This window comes from Eucyclogobius newberryi, unplaced genomic scaffold (genome assembly GCF_026437365.1).
Source record: "Eucyclogobius newberryi isolate DKJ021-1_F unplaced genomic scaffold, fEucNew1.0.hap1 SCAF_22, whole genome shotgun sequence".
Taxonomy (NCBI): domain Eukaryota; kingdom Metazoa; phylum Chordata; class Actinopteri; order Gobiiformes; family Gobiidae; genus Eucyclogobius; species Eucyclogobius newberryi.
Genome location: NW_027315857.1, coordinates 19,975,041 through 19,997,168, shown reverse-complemented (window position 1 = coordinate 19,997,168; position 22,128 = coordinate 19,975,041). Strand labels below are relative to the sequence as shown.

Sequence of the window (22,128 nt, the reverse complement as noted above, 5' to 3'; positions counted from 1 at the left end):
CCCTCACGCCCTCACGGCCCTCACGGCCTCACGGCCTCACGGCCCTCACGCCCTCACGCCCCTCACGCCCCTCACGCCCCTCACGCCCCTCACGCCCTCACGCCCCTCACGCCCCTCACGCCCCTCACGCCCCTCACGCCCCTCACGCCCCTCACGCCCCTCACGCCCTCACGCCGTCAGGTACTGCACTTTGGAGAAACGACAGGACGGACACACTCGAGAGACATATTAGCACCACGTTCACCTGCTTTAAACTGACAGCACAGCTCAGGGCCACACCCAGTTTAGGAAATAACCTTCTGTGGTCCATCGAGGACAAACGGGACGAGCAAGGACGAGAACTGGACCAAACCAAGTCCACATCAGGAGCAAAATGGGTCAAATGCACTTTTAGTTTAGTTTATGTTTAGTCTTCTTTCCAAGGCTACGATAGTCTTGGTTTAGTCTTAGTTTAGTCCTGGTTTAGTTTTGGTTTTGTATTAGTTTAGTTTTGGTTTTGTATTAGTTGGACAGAACAAAAACAGGGACAATAACACTTTTATGCCTGTTAAATATGTTTTCCTGAATTTACAGTGAACGTTGCACATTATTTGAGTTTTTCTGTGGAGGAGCCCCACACGTCCCCGTGGAGGAGCCCCACGCGTCCCCGTGGAGGAGCCCCACGCGTCCCCGTGGAGGAGCCCCACACGTCCCCGTGGAGGAGCCCCACACGTCCCCGTGGAGGAGCCCCACGAGTCATGACCTGGACTCATCACAGACTCGTCAGGCGTCTTTGGAAGTGTCTCGTCAGTGATGATCTGCTGTCTGCGGGGCCCAAGTGAACCCGGCCGGAGCCGAGGTGGAGTGAGGGGCCCGTGTGTGTCCTGAGCCCTGGTATCGGCCGCTGGCGCTGGGCGAGGCCGGCATGGAGGTCCCCTGGGGCCCCACAGCTCCAGAGGCGGAGGAGGAGGCCATGGGGTCCTGGGAGGTGGAGGTGAGGAGCCCCGTGTGCTCCGTGTGTTCGGGACGAGCCGCCGAGCCAAAGTACATCTTATTGGGACGACCCAGGAACGTGCGACCTTTAGAGACACGACAGGAACGTCAGATTGAAATTGAACTTATATCAGGCTGAGCAAAATAATATGTCTGTTTGCCATAACCCGACCGACCCAGTGTGAAACTAGCCAACTGAAATTTTTTGTTGAAAAAACATCAAATTATTTTATTTTTTAATTTTTTCCCGGACTCACCGACCGGACTACCCTAAACTACCGTGTTGAATTTTTCTTTCACGCTTGTTATCCTTGTAGCTAAGATTACGTACTGAGTAACGCATGGACGTCAGCATAGTCACTCCCCGACATATGTCTATAACGAAACACACTACGAGTTAATATCGACAAATTGTCTTAATTTGCCTCTGTCGGCACCACTCAAGTGTCCATAGGACATGCCAGGCTCTGTCAGGGGGTTTTACGCAATGCATTCTGGGATTGACACACGCCCAGTAGCGTCATCACAACAAACATGGCGGCGCCCGTGTCCCCCGCATGTTCCCCCCGCTCGCCTTAGCTACCAAAATAAAGGATAGCGGCGTACAAAAGGTCGATTGAAATATCTTAAAATCATGAGATTTAGTCTCCCGATCGGGCTGATCGAGACGTTTTCCGTCATTGACTGTTGAAGCCTGACCCCTGGTGGTCACTCCGAGTCAAAAAATGGCAACATTTTGATCTTTTTTTTTGCCTTCAAAGTAAAAAAAATAAGAATTTGCCTACCGACCGAGCCTCTTGAAAAATGTTGACTCGTGTTACAGCAAACAGACAATTTATTTGGGGTAGCCTTATAACGCTCTGGGGTAAAAGCAACAAAACGTGAAAATGTAAAGTAAATTGTAAATACTCCTGCTGAGAACTGCATCCTGATATAAAGTATTTAAACAGAAACAGTTCACTTCACGAGTTTGTTTTTGAGGTTCATTAATGTAAAGAATGAGGAAGTGAAAAGTGTCACATTTTATTTTAAACAAACTTCCTTTAAAAACACTCACCAACGTTCTGCACTTGCTCTGACACGTCGGCTCTAATGTCAGAGAAATCCAACATGGCCAAAAAACTGTCGAAACATGAGCCTTCTTCTGCCTCCTACAGGAATGAACACAACAACAACAACAACAACACCACATTAGAAGAAGAAGTATGAACTGAGTGAGGCAGGTTTGATGGAAGTAACTAAAAATGATAGCAGCAAGCGGCAATGATCGGCCCTCGCCACGCCGCCGCCACACCGCCGCCACGCCCCAAGAGGTCCTTTTATTACGCCTACTGCTGAATCTGTGACGCTGTCACATCTTCTCCCCTTTGTTTTACCATCAAAAAGCAATTTTATTTTGAATTCTTGGCAAAGTGACTCTTTGATTAAAAATGTGGATAACTTTTGATGGTCCACACCTGAAGATGAGTCGTAAAAGTACGACGTTTGGAAAAACTCCGAAGTCATGTTTAGCCATTTTTGAAGCAATATGGCCGACATTTGGTTGGGTGGACGGCGTTGCCGTAATAATATTTTTTACTTCTCTTGTCACCATCTACCTCTGCGCCAAATTTCATGATTCTACGATCAGATTTTTTTTGGGTCATTTCCCATCTCTCAATGCATTTTTGGTACATTTGGGGGCGCTGACGTGCCAATTTTTTTATTTTAGAAAAGCGAAATAGCCAGAATGTAGAGAGGCACGATTTTTAGAGGTGTGCAAATTTTTGTGACTTTTCGTCAATGTTCACTGGGTGAAAAATAGGGGGGTTGGTCCCGAGAAGAAAGAAAGAAAGAAGAAAGAAGAAAGAATAATATTCCGATGCAAAAACAATGTTTCCCATTTTTCAAATATCATAAAATATACATTTTCGGAAAGCGCTCGCGCTTTCCTACCTCATGGTGTGGGTCCCTGGTCACTGACGGGTACCTTCGTTAATTTTGAGTGGGCTCCGCCCACTTTGTGTTTTTGGCCCTCTAAACAGTAATAATGTTCAATTTTTGCATTACATGTTTATATGCACGGAACATGCAAGAGATGGGGAACGTATTCGTGAGCTACTTAGCGCAAATGAGTGCTTTATAAGTACAATGTAAAGTGCTCGTTTAGTGCGCACTTTTGCACGGGCTTCACCCGTTTACTACGGTAATGTTCCATTTTCCTACTACTAATTAGTATGGACGGGGCGTGCATGGGTGGAGGAGAGCGTTAGTGAGTGTTTGGAAGTGGGCAAGCACGGCCTTACGGGACTAATAGGCCTCGCGCCAGCTTGTGGCGCTCGGGCCTAATTATATCTGAAACAGGAAGAAGACACTTCCTCAAACAGTCTTTTCATGTTGTGTTCACCCTGTGACTTTAGTTAGTTCCTGTTCATGATGACCAAGGCTCAAAGTCAGTGTGACCGGCTCCAGACCCTCATAAACAGTATTAATGAAAACTCAATTGTATATTTACACTTCACAGTGAAGTTTCACAAAACGTTTCTGGCTGTTTTGTAAAGCATTTTGTATTTTATTTCTCACAAAAATAGATAAAATATCTATCTAATATTTATCTATCTAAAATAGTTATTTTATTATATTAACTGGATTATAAAGTGTTATATTGTGTTCTCTAAATGTAGAGACAGTCGTGGGTGTTGTGTCCTTCCTCTGTAAACTTAAACTGAACAGTCCTGGTCTAGAAGCACAAATGCATCAATAATACAACTCAAATGTGAAGCTATTTTATTGGTGACCACAGCACATATGATGTGGTTCAAACCACTGTGGATGTTGTAGTACTAAAACACACCACTATGTGTCACTCTGGAGACGTGTTTCACTGTCTGGAAATATTTGGTTCAAATACTTTTTCATCACTTTTAAAGTCAGCAAAGTGATGCAACTTTTCTACCTTCTTTTGAGTATTTTATAAAAAACATTCTACTATACTTTTCCTTCTCCCAAGTTCACACATTTTTGGTTATGGTTTTTATTATTTCTCTTTCAACAAATTTTAATCACTCAGATCATACTTCTTCCTCACAGTGTCAGAGGAAACAGTGAAGAGTCATCAAGAGCAGAGAGCATGAGGAGTAAACCAGGTCTCTTAGTTTAGTTTTATTTTTCAGATAAATGTGAAAATCAGTCACAAAAATGCATTAATATTGTAATATTACTTGAACCATTATTTTAAAGTTAATGTAGAGGTGAAGTCGGTCACTAAAGCTCAGAGTGATAATCTCAGGAAAGAAAAGAAACTCTCGTGTTCAGAAGCTGTGAAGAGAGTCAAGACGTGTGAGGAGACGGTGAACGGGGAAAGAAGAACAAAGGGCTTCACCAATCTGGAGTTTCTTTTCAGTCATTACTATGATTCTGAACTGCTCTGGCCTGAAGTCGGGCAGATCTGACGTGGTCCTGGAGGTGGATGATGTCACTGGAGAAGATCTAGACCACACGCTTAAGGAGAGCCACCAAACTGATCCGACGATATAAAGAACTACATATGCTTCTGTTCTCTTTTCTATGAGCACCTGGAGCTAGTATATGTTTAACAGCAGAGGGCGATAATGCACTATTTAAAGTGTGCCAGCTGCCATAAAGCTCCAGAAGAAGAAGAAGCTGACACAGAGTGACAGTGTGAGGCTCTAGTTTCTGCTGCAGAGCTGTCCAACATTAAGACTTTACTTTCAGGGATCATTTCTAAAGTTTGTGACTTGAGAAATGCGTTTTTAAAGAGTTTGGTCTCGCTGATCACGATGAAGAGTTGGTGATACTTCTTCCTGAACATGAAGCAGACAGAGAGACCTGGTTTACTCCTCATGCTCTCTGCTCTTAATGACTCTTCACTGTTTCCTCTGACACTGTGAGGAGGAAGTATGATCTGAGTGACTAAACATTGTTGAAAGAAAAATAATAGAAACCATAACCAAATATGTGTGAACTTGGGAGAAGGAAAAGTATAGTAGAATGTTTTTTATAAAATACTCAAAAGAAGGTAGAAAAGTTGCATCACTTTGCTGACTTTAAAAGTGATGAAAAAGTATTTTAAACCAAATGTTTCCAGACAGTGAAACACGTCTCCAGAGTGACACATAGTGGTGTGTTTTAGTACTACAACATCCACAGTGGTTTGAACCACATCATATGTGCTGTGGTCACCAATAAAATAGCATCACATTTGAGTTGTATTATTGATGCATTTGTGCTTCTAGACCAGGACTGTTCAGTTTAAGTTTACAGAGGAAGGACACAACACCCACGACTGTCACTACATTTAGAGAGCACAATATCACACTTTATAATAACTTGAGTTAATGCAATGAAATGATCATTTATAGATAATATTTTTGTGAGAAAGTAAAAAGGCTCATCTTTCTTCATGGCTTTTTTCCAAAGAAAAGTCAGTAAAGCATTGTGTTTTCTTTACACAAAATACACATGTGCAGAAAGATAATTTCAAAGTTAAAATTAAATTTCTTAGTTGAGCATTATCTACCATTTACCCATGATACTTCCCATTTTTTCAGTGCATTTTAGTATTTTCTTTAATTAACTCTTCATCACTCAGATCATACTTCCTCCTCACAGTGTCAGAGGAAACAGTGAAGAGTCATCAAGAGCAGAGAGCATGAGGAGTAAACCAGGTCTCTCTGTCTGCTTCATGTTCAGGAAGAAGTATCACCAACTCTTCATCGTGATCAGCGAGACCAAACTCTTTAGAAACACATTTCTCAAGTCACAAACTATAGAAATGATCCCTGAAAGTAAAGTCTTAATGTTGGACAGCTCTGCAGCAGACACTAGAGCCTCACACTGTCACTCTGTGTCAAGTACAATATGTACACTTTTATATCATGTCCTCCATGTTGTTTTCAACATGTGAAAATGTGATTGATTGAATTTATCAGTTAAAGGAGAAAATGTGCCAAAAAGTGCAAATTGAAAAAAGTAAAAAAACGTGATGTTAATTGTAGAGGCTAAATGTAGCTCCTCTCTTATCCACCAGGTGGTGCTGTGGGCTTTATGTGTCTTAAAGGGACACATTACAGGGTTCAGAATAAGCGGTATCGCATCGCAAAATGTGTGTTCAATTGTGTAACCAAAGTGCCTAAAAGTACTGATCACTCGTCAATCGATCGTCAATAACGGCCTGACACATGTAGGACACTGTGTGGACATGACACATGTAGGACACTGTGTGGACATGACACATGTAGGACGCTGTGTGGACATGACACATGTAGGACACTGTGTGGACATGACACATGTAGGACGCTGTGTGGACATGACACATGTAGGACACTGTGTGGACATGACACATGTAGGACACTGTGTGGACATGACACATGTAGGACACTGTGTGGACATGACACATGTAGGACGCTGTGTGGACATGACACATGTAGGACGCTGTGTGGACATGACACATGTAGGACGCTGTGTTGACATGACACATGTAGGACGCTGTGTTGTCATGACACATGTAGGACTCTGTGTGGACATGACACATGTAGGACTCTGTGTGGACATGACACATGTAGGACGCTGTGTGGACATGACACATGTAGGACACTGTGTGGACATGACACATGTAGGACGCTGTGTGGACATGACACATGTAGGACGCTGTGTGGACATGACACATGTAGGACACTGTGTGGACATGACACATGTAGGACGCTGTGTGGACATGACACATGTAGGACGCTGTGTTGTCATGACACATGTAGGACGCTGTGTGGACATGACACATGTAGGACGTGTGTTGACATGACACATGTAGGACGCTGTGTGGACATGACACATGTAGGACGCTGTGTTGTCATGACACATGTAGGACGCTGTGTTGACATGACACATGTAGGACGTGTGTTGACATGACACATGTAGGACGCTGTGTGGACATGACACATGTAGGACGCTGTGTGGACATGACACATGTAGGACACTGTGTGGACATGACACATGTAGGACGCTGTGTGGACATGACACATGTAGGACGCTGTGTGGACATGACACATGTAGGACTCTGTGTGGACATGACACATGTAGGACACTGTGTGGACATGACACATGTAGGACGCTGTGTGGACATGACACATGTAGGACGCTGTGTGGACATGACACATGTAGGACGCTGTGTGGACATGACACATGTAGGACTCTGTGTGGACATGACACATGTAGGACGCTGTGTGGACATGACACATGTAGGACACTGTGTGGACATGACACATGTAGGACGTGTGTTGTCATGACGAGTCCCGCTGCTGTCTTAGATCCAGTCTGAAAGTGGGAGGAGCCACGTGCGGTAAAGTTAGCGTCACAGATTCGGACTTCCGAGCTCAATAGCTCCTAAATGTAAAAGTCTTTGCAGATCATTCACAGCCAAAATACTCATATTTACACTGCAGTGACACAACCTCGTTTTAACAATCAGATGCGTATTTTGGGAGCAGCGAATTACACTGATCCGAATGTGCAGATGGAGCCGAGACGAGTGCTTAGGGACCGTCATCAAGTAGCAAAACGAAAAATGGAATGGAAGGTCAAATAGAGCGGTACAATTTGAATAACACAATAAATACACCATGATGGTCGCCACAGCAACCTTTATTTTTCTATCAGAAGCTTAATATATATATTTTTGTGAGTGTAAAGACAATTAATATGTAAATGAGACTCCTGCAAATAGTCATCTGATTGATGATGATATGGAAGAAAGTTGTAAATAAGGCCATCTGACTTATTGTTGATTAATTTGTTAAACAAATAATTTAATTTGCAAGTTTTCTCTTTTATTTAAAAAAAATGTTTAAAAAGTGTTTAAAAGTTTATTTGTTAAGAGTTTTTTTTATAAATGGAATGTTTACAAATACATTTAAAATAAATGGTCGTGTTATATCAATGGAAAATATTGATAGTTAGTCACTTTCGTGTTTTGCTATGCAATTATCAAATTGCTGTACAAATTTGGAAAAATAATGGATTGTTTAGCAGCTGCTGCTGTACAAGTGAAAATCCTGAATCTGAACCCTGCATAAAGTGTTGCACAGGTGCTGCTCTATTGGTCGGTCACTGTTTGTGCCTGAACTTCCTGTGGAATCGTGTTATTGTCGTTGTATTGATCACTGGCTCGAGGCGATCGGAGCAATAAAGACGCTTTATCACAAGATTTTAGATTTGTCTTTTGAAACACTTAAAGGTTGAATGGACGATTTTTTTGGCCCAAATCTGAGTCTTATTTCCTCGTGGCGTGGACAGTCGATTAGTCCTGCCACGTGTCAATCATAAAACGCACCTACCGTTCACCTGCAGCCGCGTGCGGCTCGTCCCCACGTTTCCCTGTGTCTGAGAGCATTGATCCATCATAATATAGTTCCCTCAGTGTACAGGACAAAACAAAGATGGAGAAAGACAGTTCGAGCTGACTCAGAAGAAGACGGAAATCTACGGGAGACGAGAGATGTGATGCGATCCGTCGCGCTAATAAACAAACGCGTGTGTGTGTTGTATCAGTCCACACGGGGGAGTGGCATGTGCACTTCAGCCTGAGTTCTCAAATCGCAGAAAAATCATCCATTACGCCTTTAAAAGTGAGCAGCCACGAGGCAAGTTTAGTGACCGACTTCACCTCTACATTAACTTTAAAATAATGGTTCAAGTAATATTACAATATTAATGCATTTTTGTGACTGATTTTCACATTTATCTGAAAAATAAAACTAAACTAACTTTTATAAAGACATGTTTTAACACATTTGTGTTGGATTGACAAAAAATCCTCTGGATATTGTTTTTGGGTCAGCACTAGATCATACACTCATAACTCAAAATTCGGTCCCGCTGATGCAACTCGACAATCACTTTCTCTCTCAAAAGCTTTTGTTCATTGCATTACAGTCTGTACCCTAACCCTAACCTTAACCCCTAACCCTAAGTTTTTGTAGTAGTTAGGAGATGAGGGACTGAAATGTAACAAAGTAGACTGCGCAATATGTAAGTTTAAAAAGTTAAACACAAAAAAAATTAAAGGTTGGAGCCGGAGTCGAACCCAAAATCTCCTGCATGGCACGTCCTGGTTCAAACGGCTGAACCAATGAATCTGTAAAAATACTGCTGGAAGACAGAAAATATAGCTCGCATGTGATCTGCCCGCCACGAGGGCCACCATATTGGATTCTGTAACTTCCAAATTCGGACTTCCTTGAGTTATGAGTGTATGATCTAGTGCTGACCATTGTTTTTGAGAGACTCCACAAAAATAAAAAAAAATTCTCCACACTGCCCTCGTGTGACGAGGAGGGAAAGTACAAGGCAAATTCAACATCACAAATGGTCCGATTGAAATATTTGCCACAATCACAGATCCTGATCTACAGATGTGAGGATTTATTCTGCTTTAACAAGTGTCAAAGTTTAGTTTATCTGCATTATTAGTCTAAGAGAAGAACGAGGGTGTGACAAACTGCATTTGTGAAGGGGTCGTAAAGATGGGCCAAAGAATGTTGCCCTAGGGGGGGGGGGGGGGGGGGGGTGACAGCCCAGAGGAGTTTGGGTAATGTTTACCCAAGGCTTGATCTTTAGGAAAAATATCAAGTGCCTTGATGTGAAGCTGACCAATGAGAAATGTGACCCGCCTATTCCAGAATATCTAATAAAACCAACCAGCATGGGAAAAAACGGTGTGAGACGCAGGAGGATCACGCAGGCTGCGTACCACAGCCTGCGTGATCAGTCCCGGCGTTTTCTCCCAAGCTTGCCATACAAATGTCTGATATTTCTGTGTCGTTTCATATTCTAAGTTGAATTGTGTTCTCGATGTGTTAAGGAATAGCATCGGTGCATTGTCTGATTCCATGACACGTTTTAAGAAGAATTCTGAACATTTCCTACAAAAGTATTAGAATCTTGTGACGACATGTTTACCTTCTGACACAGAGTGACAGTGTGAGGCTCTAGTGTCTGCTGCAGAGCTGTCCAACATTAAGACTTTACTTTCAGGGATCATTTCTATAGTTTGTGACTTGAGAAATGTGTTTCTAAAGAGTTTGGTCTCGCTGATCACGATGAAGAGTTGGTGATACTTCTTCCTGAACATGAAGCAGACAGAGAGACCTGGTTTACTCCTCATGCTCTCTGCTCTTGATGACTCTTCACTGTTTCCTCTGACACTGTGAGGAGGAAGTATGATGTGAGTGATGAAGATTTGTGGAAAGGAAATGATTAGTAAATAAATCAAGCTGTCAATTCTTTGTGAACTTAAATAAGGCAAAATATGAGGAAATATTCAAAAGAAAGATAGAAGTAATGTTCTGTTTCTTCCACTTTGTTGACTTTAAATTTAAAGAAATAAGAGAAAAAGCTAAGTATTTGAACCAAAATTAATGTTTCCAGACAGTGAAACACGTCTCCAGAGTGACACATAGTGGTGTGTTTTAGTACTACAACATCCACAGTGGTTTGAACCACATCATATGTGCTGTGGTCACCAATAAAATAGCTTCACATTTGAGTTGTATTATTGATGCATTTGTGCTTCTAGACCAGGACTGTTCAGTTTAAGTTTACAGAGGAAGGACACAACACCCACGACTGTCTCTACATTTAGAGAGCACAATATCTCACTTTATAATAATTCAATGAAATACTATTTATAGATTATATTTTTGTGAGAAATAAAATACAAAATGCTTTGCAACATAACCAGAAACGTGTGTAAGACGCATCTTTCAATTCAAACTTCTGTCAGTTTTGTGAAACTTCACTGTGAAGTGTAAATATACAATTGAGTTTTCATTAATACTGTTTATGAGGGTCTGGAGCCGGTCACACTGACTTTGAGCCTTGTTCATCATGAACAGGAACTAACTAAAGTCACAGGGTGAACACAACATGAAAAGACTGTTTGAGGAAGTGTCTTCTTCCTGTTGCAGAGATATAATTATGGTCAACTTTAATCAACTCTAAATCACTCAGATCATACTTCTCCCGTCACAGTGTCAGAGGAAACAGTGAAGAGTCATCAAGAGCAGAGAGCATGAGGAGTAAACCAGGTCTCTCTGTCTGCTTCATGTTCAGGAAGAAGTATCACCAACTCTTCATCGTGATCAGCGAGACCAAACTCTTTAGAAACACATTTCTCAAGTCACAAACTATAGAAATGATCCCTGAAAGTAAAGTCTTAATGTTGGACAGCTCTGCAGCAGACACTAGAGCCTCACACTGTCACTCTGTGTCAAGTACAATATGTACACTTTTATATCATGTCCTCAATGCTGTTTTCAACATGTGAAAATGTGAAGTTTGACTTTATCAGTTAAAGGAGAAAATGTGCCAAAAAAGTGTGAACTGAAAATAGAACTATTAAAAAGTGATGTTGTTAAAGGCGTAATGGAGGATTTTTCACCAATTTGAGAACTCAGGCTGAAGTGCACATGCCACTCCCCCGTGTGGACTGATACAACACACACATGCGTTTGTTTATTAGCGCGACGGATCACATCGCATCTCTCGTCTACCGTAGATTCCGTCTTCTTCTGAGTCAGCTCGAACTGCCTTTCTCCGTCTTCATTTTGTCCCGTACACTGAGAGAACTATATTATGATAGATCAATGCTCTTAGACACGCGGAAACGTGGGGATGAGCTGCACGCTGCTGCAGGTGAGCGATAGGTGTGTTTTATGATTGATACGTGGCAGGACTAATCGTCAGTCCACGCCATGAGGAAATAAGACTCAGATTTGGGCCAAAAAATCGTCCATTCAACCTTTAACTTTAAAATAAAGATATAAATAATATTATTATAGTAATGCACTTTTGTGACTGATTTTCACATTTGTCTGATAATTAAACCTAAACTAACATTTATAAAGACATGTTTTAACACATTTCTGTTGGATTGACATAATATCCTCTGGATATTGTTATTGGGAGACTCAACACTGCCCTCGTGTGACGAGGAGGGAAAGTACAAGGCAAATCAACATCACAAATCATCCGATTATTAATAATTAACATTTTAATAAAACTGAGTCCAATGCTCTCTTTTAAATCTCATGAAAATGTAATAATAATTTTGTATCAAATGAACTGTGATCCTCGAGGGCCAGAACCATGTGACTGTTACAAATGCCTGTTTTTACTTTACACCAGAATTATCTTCAGGTCAGAACAAATGGACTGTGTTCTGTCTCACATAAACACTCTTATACGTGTCATACATGCCTCAAACTCTTCTATGTACTTCTTTCTTTATAGTATTCGCTCGTGTACTTTCACAGTCTCATACTCTTCATTGTACTTTTAGTGTTTTGTAACTTATGCGTATTGTTTGTTTGTTTGTTTGTTTGTTTGTGTGTGTGGTTGTTTTTTATGTCTTGTGGTTGTTTTTTATGTCTTGTGGTTGTGCACTTTGAGTTTTTTTGCGCACGTCTTTCCAAAGTGTTTTGTAACTAGAAATGTCAAATAAACCGAATCAAACTATAAAGTTACTACTTCTTCTACTACTACTACTACTACTACTACTACTACTACTACTACTACTACTACTACTCGTTACCTGCACATAAGGCTTGTAGGAGAAGGTGTAGTGATGAGCGATGGCCGCCAGGAACATCTCGATGCAGATGATGAAATCCTAGACGAGACGAGAGTTAAAAGTACAATGCACTACTACTACTACTACTACTACTACTACTACTACTACTACTACTACTACTACTACTACTACTACTACTACTACTACTACTACTACTACTACTACTATTTCTCCGTGTACTGCGAATACTTTCCCACCTGCAGCCCGGTGGCCACGGCCTCCACGCTCTCCCAGTCCCACGTGCGCTTGTCGGAGATCACGCCCACTTTGACCAGGATGGCGATCAGAACGGCCTGCCTGGAGACAACAAACAAACAAATAAACAAACATCAAATAAACAACAACACCACACAAAAACAAACAAACAACAACCAAACAAATAAATAAACAACAAATAAACAACAACACCACACAACAACAAACAAACAAGCAATCAACAACAATCAAACAACAAACAAACAAACAACAAATAAACAACAACAACAAACAATCAATCAACAACAATCAAACAACAGACAGACAACAGACAAACAAACAAACAACAGACAAACAAACAACATACAAACAAACAAACTACAATGGACAAACAAACAAAAACAACAAACAACAGACACACAACAGACAAACAACAACAGACAAACAACAGACAACAAACAAATGACAACAAACAACAGACAAACAACAAACAAACAACAAACAAACAACAACCAAACAACAGACAAACAATAAACAAACAAACAACAGAAAAACAACAACAAACAAACAACAAACGGGTAAACATGTCACACAAATCATGGAGAACAAATTGATACGTTTAGCGCAGTTTATTCCAGTTTTTGTTGTCAATCTATCATTAAAAAGTGAAAGTGTGAAATCTCGTTGTTGTTGTTGTTATTGTTGTTGTTGTTGGTGTCTTTACCAGAAGGAGACGAAGACGACGAGCTTGACGCAGAGGAACTTTCCCACGGGTTTGATGGGATGGAGCTCCTCTCGCAGCGCTCGGTACAGCAGCACCAGGCAGTACATGGCAAACTGCGAATCGACACGTCAGACACAGGTGCAATACGCAAAAAAGACACAAGCGCAATACGCAAAAAAGACACAAGCGCAATACGCAAAAAAGACACAAGCGCAATACGCAAAAAAGACACAAGCGCAATACGCAAAAAAGACACAAGTGCAATACGCAAAAAAGACACAAGCGCAATACGCAAAAAAGACACAAGCGCAATACGCAAAAAAGACACAAGCGCAATACGCAAAAAAGACACAAGCGCAATACGCAAAAAAGACACAAGCGCAATACGCAAAAAAGACACAAGCGCAATACGCAAAAAAGACACAAGCGCAATACGCAAAAAAGACACAAGGGCAATACGCAAAAAAGACACAAGCGCAATACGCAAAAAAGACACAAGTGCAATACGCAAAAAAGACACAAGCGCAATACGCAAAAAAGACACAAGTGCAATAAGCGAAAAAGACACATGCAATATGCGGAAAAGACACAAGTACAATATGTGAAAAAGACACAAGTGTAATACGCAAAAAAGACACAAGTGCAATACGCAAAAAAGACACAAGTGCAATACGCAAAAAAGACACAAGTGCAATACGCGAAAAAGACACAAGTGCAATACGCAAAAAAGACACAAGTACAATATGTGAAAAAGACACAAGTGCAATACGCAAAAAAGACACAAGTGCAATACGCAAAAAAGACACAAGTGCAATACGCAAAAAAGACACAAGTGCAATACGCAAAAAAGACACAAGTGCAATACGCGAAAAAGACACAAGTGCAATACGCAGAAAAGACACAAGTGCAATACGCGAAAAAGACACAAGCGCAATACGCAAAAAAGACACAAGTGCAATACGCAAAAAAGACACAAGCGCAATACGCAAAAAAGACACAAGCGCAATACGCAGAAAAGACACAAGTGCAATAAGCGAAAAAGACACATGCAATATGCGGAAAAGACACAAGTACAATATGTGAAAAAGACACAAGTGCAATACGCGGAAAAGACACAAGAGCAATACGTTTTGTTTCGCTTAATGCGCCTTATAGTCCGGTGCACCTTATAGTGCGGAAAATACGGTAATAACAAAAATGTGTCTTTATCCATTATTTAAGGCTTGCACTCTACAAAGGTACATAATCGGATAAACTGAGAACTACTTTTGTAAATATTCAGCCGTACTAACATTGTTCTCATTTGTAACCAGTGAATAGGCGTGAATCCTGTCGCAATCACGGTTGGAGGTTGAGGAAATTAGTTGCAACAGAAAAGTACAAAAACAGTAGCAGAAAAAAAGCCTAAATGTTGTTTAACTTGACTCATGGTGCATTTCACACACACAACTGGGACTAAACCGGGACACAACCAGTCATAAACATGTCAAAACGGTCCGTATTACGGTATAAATGTGGAGTTCAGGGGTTTTACCAGCTGAGAGATGTTGTTGATGATGACCAGGTACGACCAGGCGTTTCTGAAGCTGAAGTTTGCCTCGTCGTAAACACCGCACAGCTGACAGATCCTGAAACCACAGAATCGACTCATGTTCAATGGACAAAGATCACACACACGCCGCCAGGACTTAGACCCAGACCGGACTAGAACCTGGACTGAAACAGGTCCACAGCAGGACACGTATGAGGCCATTTTGGGGGCGAAAAGTCTCAAATCGAGCCGTTATTGCGATTATATTTACGATATACGTTTCAAAGATCGGATTCCGTTGAGAGAAGACTGTGTGTCTGAAGTGTGAAGAGCTAAACCGATACAAACCCCATGAATTTCAGAACGAGTGTGTAAATTACAGAATATTTTGTTCTCTATCATCTAAATGTATTCAGCCTTTGTGATTTAAAAACTGCGCCAAAGCGAGACAGAAGTATCTGATTACCGTCACCAGCGTTTGGGTGAATACTACGTCTTTAAAAGTGCAACGTGCAGAAAATCCAATGCCCAAACGATCACAGCTCTCTGGGAAATCCAATACCAGACAGAAGGCTAAATAAATCAAAAGGGCATTTCCATTTGACAGAACAGCGTAATATCTGTTTGAACTGTTGTGTTTGCACGACTCACAGAGCGATGACGGTGGTGACGGGCCGGACCGCGGTGTACTGGAGCACCCCCAGTTTACACCGGAACAACAGCACCCTGAGCAACGACAGAGCACAAGTACGGACAATTATGAACAATTATGGACAATTATGGACAAGTATGGACAAGTATGGACAATTATGGACAAGTATGGGATGATACAGGGGCTTGGAAGAGGTAATATTAACTACAATTTGAATAGTCTTTTGAATAGTCTTAGTAAAGCATGTAAATAGACTTAATTCATAATGAACAAGTAACCTATTAAGAATGATTCACACATAGAAACTACATCATATAGTCCCCAACAATTCATCTTAATATATTTCCTGCACATAATCATTCTTAATAAACTATTTATTTATTTTGAACTCGGTTTTGAGCCAAAATATCATCATTATTTTTTGTAATTTTTTTTTAATTATTATTATTATTAATTGATATGTGTAATTATTATTATTTATTTTTAATTATTATGTATTATTTATTTATTATTATGATTATTATTATGGCAAATTTGTGGACCCAATCCCAAACAAAAAATGATCGGATTCAACATTTATGGATTTTTTCTATTAGATATTTTTTGTCAAAACTGTGAATTTTTTCCTCCTTCATCTGAACAGTTCTGCAACATATTGCACTACTTCACATCCTTTACACCCTTTACACCCTTTACATCCATTACACCCTTTACACCCTTTACACCCTTTACATCCTTTACACCCTTTACACCCTTTACATCCTTTACACCCTTCACATCCTTTACATCCATTACACCCTTTACATCCTTTACACCCTTTACATCCTTTACACCCTTCACATCCTTTACATCCATTACATCCTTTACACCCTTTACATCCTTTACATCCTTTACATCCTTTACACCCTTTACATCCTTTACACCCTTTACACCCTGTACACCCTGTACACCCTGTACACCCTTTGCACCCTTTACACCCTTTACACCCTGTACACCCTTTGCACCCTTTACACCCTTCACACCTTTTACACCCTTTACATCCTTTACATCCTTTACATCCTTTACACCCTTTACACCCTGTACACCCTTTGCACCCTTCACACCTTTTACACCCTTTACATCCTTTACATCCTTTACACCCTTTACACCCTGTACACCCTTTACATCCATTACACCCTTTACATCCTTTACATGCTTTACATCCTTTACACCCTTTACATCCTTTACACCCTTTACATCCATTACACCCTTTACATCCTTTACACGCTTTACATCCTTTACACCCTTTACACCCTTTACATCCTTTACACCCTTTACATCCATTACACCCTTTACATCCTTTACACGCTTTACATCCTTTACACCCTTTACACCCTTTACACCCTTTACATCCTTTACACCCTTTACATCCATTACACCCTTTACATCCTTTACACGCTTTACATCCTTTACACCCTTTACACCCTTTACATCCTTTACACCCTTTACATCCATTACACCCTTTACATCCTTTACATGCTTTACACCCTTTACATCCTTTACACCCTTTACATCCTCCTCATGCTCGAGCAGCCCTCACATGACATGACCCAGGACACGTATGTGCTCGCCGTGTGTCTGACATGTGGTCTTACTCGCCCATGGGCCAGGCCGGGCAGCAGCAGAGGGGCGGCAGGTGCGGCTGCTGCTGCTGCACCTCCAGGACCGCGCCCAGGTTCGGGTGCTGGTGACTCAGGAAGTTGAGCAGGAAAACCAGGAAGTTGTAGATGACGTAGGCCTCGTAGCACTCGCGGCAGGTGTCCACGTAAATGGCCAGGCTGGGGTACCGCAGGGCCAGCCACTGGGAGGAGGGAACGGTCGTCAAGGTTACGTCACTTAAATACGGCGGGTTAGACTATATATAAGTTACGAAAACGCAGTGATTATGTTCAAGATTTTACTCAAATGTTGCCTATTTTCCAGCTGTTTGACAAAGTCGGTGACGTTTATAATGTTACTTCCTGGTTGGACGTGAACGGCAGATGCGATGAGGTCAACTGTTACCTAGCAACCATTCTATAAATAAGGCCCGAAATCAGTAAACACAAGTTATGATTTGACAAATAATAATAACACCTATGAATACCTTTATTTTGTTAAATTATTGTCAGAAAATGCACGTGAAAATTGTTCCTGCATTTTTGGTGGGCTGTTGCTTACTGATGACATCACAGAGAGAGTTTTAGAACTTCTCCCAGTCATTTTCATCATTTATTATTTCACGTTTCTTCAAAAACTGCAACTCGACAGACGTAAAACGATGACAAACATTTACCACAGGTGCAATCCCTGCCAAACAATGTAATAATCAGGAAAACACGAGAACTTGTCATATGCACTTTAATTTTTATTTAAATTAATAACAGCTCTATTGTCTATTTTTGTGTGTGAGTGACGATTGTGAGAAAAAACACGGCAATTGAACGATTATTGTGCGAAATCTCGTCTGACACATTCATATTAATTTATATTTGCTTCATATTTAGATGTGTTTATTTTAACTATGAGACTAAATAAAGTAAAACCACTTAATTTTGAGTCTAAAGTAGGCCCAATTATTCTTTTTTAGTTCTTCCGATTGTATTACGACCTAAATAATCACAATTAACCGAATAATCTTGACATCCCTAATTGTGAGCCGCTTTGGTCCTCTTAAAAACTGTAGGAAATTACCAGATTTATCAGCTTCATTTGTGCTGGTTTGAGTTGTTTCAGTGTGAGCGGCTTCTATTTCGAGCCATTTCTGACTTACAATAGCCACAATGCGTTAACGATTGATTAGATCGTGCGTAAACCCGTGACGTTTCCCCACTTTCGTGCTCGATTGTTACTTCCTCTGTCGGCGTGACTCAGAAAACGTGACTCACACTGTCCAGGCTGTAGATGGGCACCATCCACAGTATCCTAACGGGAAGAAAACAGAAAACACCATACATAAGTCGCACTGGAGTATGAAATGCGGTTGCAAGTGTGAAAATAACAAATAATATCACATATAAGTCGCTCCGGAGTATAAGTATAAGTATAAATATAAGTTTAAGTCGCACTCCGGCCAAAACTATGAAAAAAGGTGCAACTTATAGTCCGGAAAATACGATACTTTTTTGTGTATCGAGGGCAAATACAATAAGTAATAAACATGTTGCTTATTGTACTTTTTAAACTGTGCACGGTTCAATAAATGCGTTTAGAAAAGGCTTTGACTTTGTCTTGAAATAGAGTTCCAGACGTGTCAAAAGTGCCTTCAATACGATCAGTTATTGCATTATTTCTGCAGTGATTGTTTTCTTCAGTCCATGTCGTGCAGAACGTCTGACCTGATGATGGGCTTCTGTAGCTCAGGCTGCGTGTAGTGGACCAGATGCTGCAGGATCCCCCACAGGGAGATGGGAATGGTCAGGAAAACAAACACCCCGGCGATGAACCAGGCTTTGCTGTGAGTCCCGACCTGCCGAGGAGCCAAGAACAACATCAGCATCTTCTGCCTGACACGGGAATGACTCTACCGACTTTCGAGGCAATAAAAGAGGAAGAAACAGTCTTTTTAGGGGTCAATATTTACTGTGGATACATTTGCTTTGCACTAGTAGTGGTGATTTGATGTGGTTTCTTGCAGAACATTAACGTTTGAGCTGAAGAAGGTCAAATAAACAACTTCTCACACTCAAAAATGTGTTATTGCGCATCTGACCCTCTCTTCTGCATCTTCTGCTATTGCACTTAATAATTATTACTGTGGCTTCTGTTTAACAACCTTTTTAAAGCTGCAAAGTTAATCCAAAAAGTGCAAAAATATGACCTTATGCCTACAATAAGAGCAGAAATATCACCTAATACCTGAAATTAGTGCAGAAATATCACCTTAAAACCCCAAAAGTGCAAAAATATCACCTTATGCCTGAAATAAGTGCAGAAATATCACCTTATGCCTGAAATAAGTGCAGAAATATCACTTTAAAACCCAAAAAGTGCAGAAATATCACCTCATGCCTAAAATAAGTGCAGAAATATCACCTTAAAACCCAAAAAGTGCAGAAATATCACCCTATACCTAAAATAAGTGCAGAAATATCACTTTATGTCCCCAAAGAGTGCAGAAATATCACCTTAAACCCCCCAAAAATGCACAAATACCTTGTACCCCCAAAAAGTGTAAAGAGAAGTGCATAAATATCCCTTTGTACCCCCAAAAAGTGCAGAAATATCATCTAAACCCCCCCAAAATTGCAGAAATAGCTCCTTATAACCCCAAAAAGTGCAGCGCTATCTCCCAGAATTCCAAAAAAAGTGCAGAAATAGCAACTTAAAACCCAAAAAGGGCACAAATATCACCTTATATCCTTATTTGAAAATGTATAACATACCAGCTACATAACAACATAATTACATACAACATAATCAGCTTTTTTGTTGCATTTCTTACTTCAAACAATATAAATCACATCCTTCAGGTGGAAAATGTGGTGTATAAGGTGTCAAATATCTAATGCTGATTGCTTTTTCCTTTGTTTTTTTGAGGCACCCTTGGCAACGCCTCGAGACACAGACACGAGTTAAAAACGAAGAATTTAAGCGGTCTTTGCCTTGTCCTTTTGCAGCTCCCAGACGCAGAGCGGGACCACGGCGACCAGGAGCAGGGCGTAAAGGACCAGCACCAGGGGCCGAATCCACCTCCTCCACTGGGCACAGGAGCAGGGCATTTCTGCTTCAGCTTCAGCTCCGACTAATGGAACATCTCACTGCAACAGGACGCACACCGGCTGCAGAAACGTGCTAAAGACACAAGCACATCCTTTAAAAACAGAGCGGGGAGTGAGTGTCCAGTGCAAAAAGAAACACATCCAGCCAAACGACCTGCCACGAGGATAAGAACATGACATAATCTTGGTTTAATTAAGAAAATATAACAGTATAGTGATTGAAACTGGCAAAAACGTAGCAAGAACAGCTCAAAAAAGTCTAAAATAAATTCAAAATTCAAGTTATTTTAAGGTATATTGTCATTTCAATAGTGTCTGTGCATGTCCGACTAAAGCAATTACACTAAATTAAGTTTGACATTTATGATCCAATTACCCAATCGGTCTACGGCAGAATGAAGACGTCCGAGTCATATTCAATTATCTTCGTCTATTCGATTATATTTTTTCTGTCTCAGCGTATGAGTCTGTTCTGTCTGTAACGATTTAGAGCCGTTTCCAGACGTTATTGCTTTGTTTTTGGCCCAAAATCAAACTAAATTCATTCAAACTGAACAGGAAGCGGACGCTCTGTTTGGCATTAAAAACAACTTAAATGTAATAATTATTCTTTGAAAATTATTTGCGGTTATAGCAGTTTTATCTTCAAAATGTGGTAATCCCTTGTAATTTTTATTTAATAATACAGAAATACAGTAGATTGGGCGTAGTAATAGTGATATACCAGTGTTTCCCAACCAGGCGTACGCGAACCAGGGATGGTTTCAGATTTTAGGTTTGTGTCCAGACTAAACCAGGTCTACTTGTGTGTATAAATTCAGTCAAAGTATTTAGTATAAGCTTATTTTTATCTTATTTAGTTAACACATTTTTTTAAATTCATGCCTTATTATTATTATGTATTATTTTTGATATATATTATGATACCATGAAAGAGGCAATCAAGTCATCAGGACTCAAAATGGGACCAAATATGTGGCTCGACCTACTCTAAAATAAGAAATGGATTTTAATTTGAATAGAAAATTAATATTTGTAGAAAAGGTTACATCTTGAAAGAAATTTTGGAAGAATTTTGCGAACAATGTCATTAAAACAAGAAAACATAGTAGTAATAATTGACCATATATGCTACACTAAACAGATTTGCTTTGCACCATGTGTCAGGACAATATGGGCCCTTAATATTCTACAGTATTCGGCCTATAATATGTGCATAACAACAACAACAGCAGCAGCAACAGCAGCAACAACAGTAACAACAGCAACAACAACAACAGCAACAACAGTAACAAACCATAAAGATGTTTAAAATAATTCAGATTAAATAGTAAGTAAACATTACTGCATGCATGTCACACATCTCGTTGTTAGTGTGTTTCTAATCATATCTTACCTGAAAACAGCGTGCTTTTTGTAGATTAAAATAATAATAAATAATAAAAGATGCCCTTGTGTCACATCTTTTCCTCTAAAGCAAACTCCTGTCTTCTTCTGTCATTTTAAAACCTGTCAAAATGCGCTCGTGGAGCCTGAGATGAGGCGCAGAGCTCGTGGTAGAGTCCTCTGTCCTGTAACGCGCTCAGACTCGTTATGTGATGCTTGGCCTGGTTTCTGCCTCGCTCCGGGTTCGGTTTCCAGGCAACGGCGCAGCCTCCGCGCGCGCCTCTTACGTCCGCGGCGTCGCAACAG

The 22,128-nt window shown here is 40.6% G+C and overlaps 1 protein-coding gene and 4 non-coding genes across 5 annotated transcripts; 2 read left to right on the top strand and 3 right to left on the bottom strand.

Moving 5' to 3' along the window:
- Positions 1–758: 758 nt before the first annotated feature.
- LOC140371997 (transmembrane protein 184C-like) lies at positions 759–20,488 on the bottom strand. Its single transcript, XM_072459240.1, has 11 exons — positions 20,320–20,488; positions 19,054–19,184; positions 18,604–18,640; positions 17,332–17,537; positions 15,697–15,771; positions 15,049–15,142; positions 13,515–13,627; positions 12,793–12,892; positions 12,557–12,634; positions 2,030–2,123; positions 759–1,058 (listed from the first exon to the last, which is right to left on the bottom strand). The coding sequence occupies exons 1-11, from the start codon at positions 20,434–20,436 to the stop codon at positions 787–789; spliced, it is 1,317 nt and encodes a 438-aa protein (XP_072315341.1). The 5' UTR covers positions 20,437–20,488; the 3' UTR covers positions 759–786.
- On the top strand, positions 4,671–4,885 carry LOC140372270 (small nucleolar RNA U3). Its single transcript, XR_011928605.1, has one exon. It is a non-coding gene; the product is annotated as a small nucleolar RNA U3 (small nucleolar RNA).
- LOC140372237 (small nucleolar RNA U3) lies at positions 5,555–5,769 on the bottom strand. Its single transcript, XR_011928572.1, has one exon. It is a non-coding gene; the product is annotated as a small nucleolar RNA U3 (small nucleolar RNA).
- On the top strand, positions 9,984–10,198 carry LOC140372257 (small nucleolar RNA U3). The gene has a single exon (XR_011928592.1). It is a non-coding gene; the product is annotated as a small nucleolar RNA U3 (small nucleolar RNA).
- LOC140372246 (small nucleolar RNA U3) lies at positions 10,966–11,181 on the bottom strand. Its single transcript, XR_011928581.1, has one exon. It is a non-coding gene; the product is annotated as a small nucleolar RNA U3 (small nucleolar RNA).
- Positions 20,489–22,128: the final 1,640 nt, after the last annotated feature.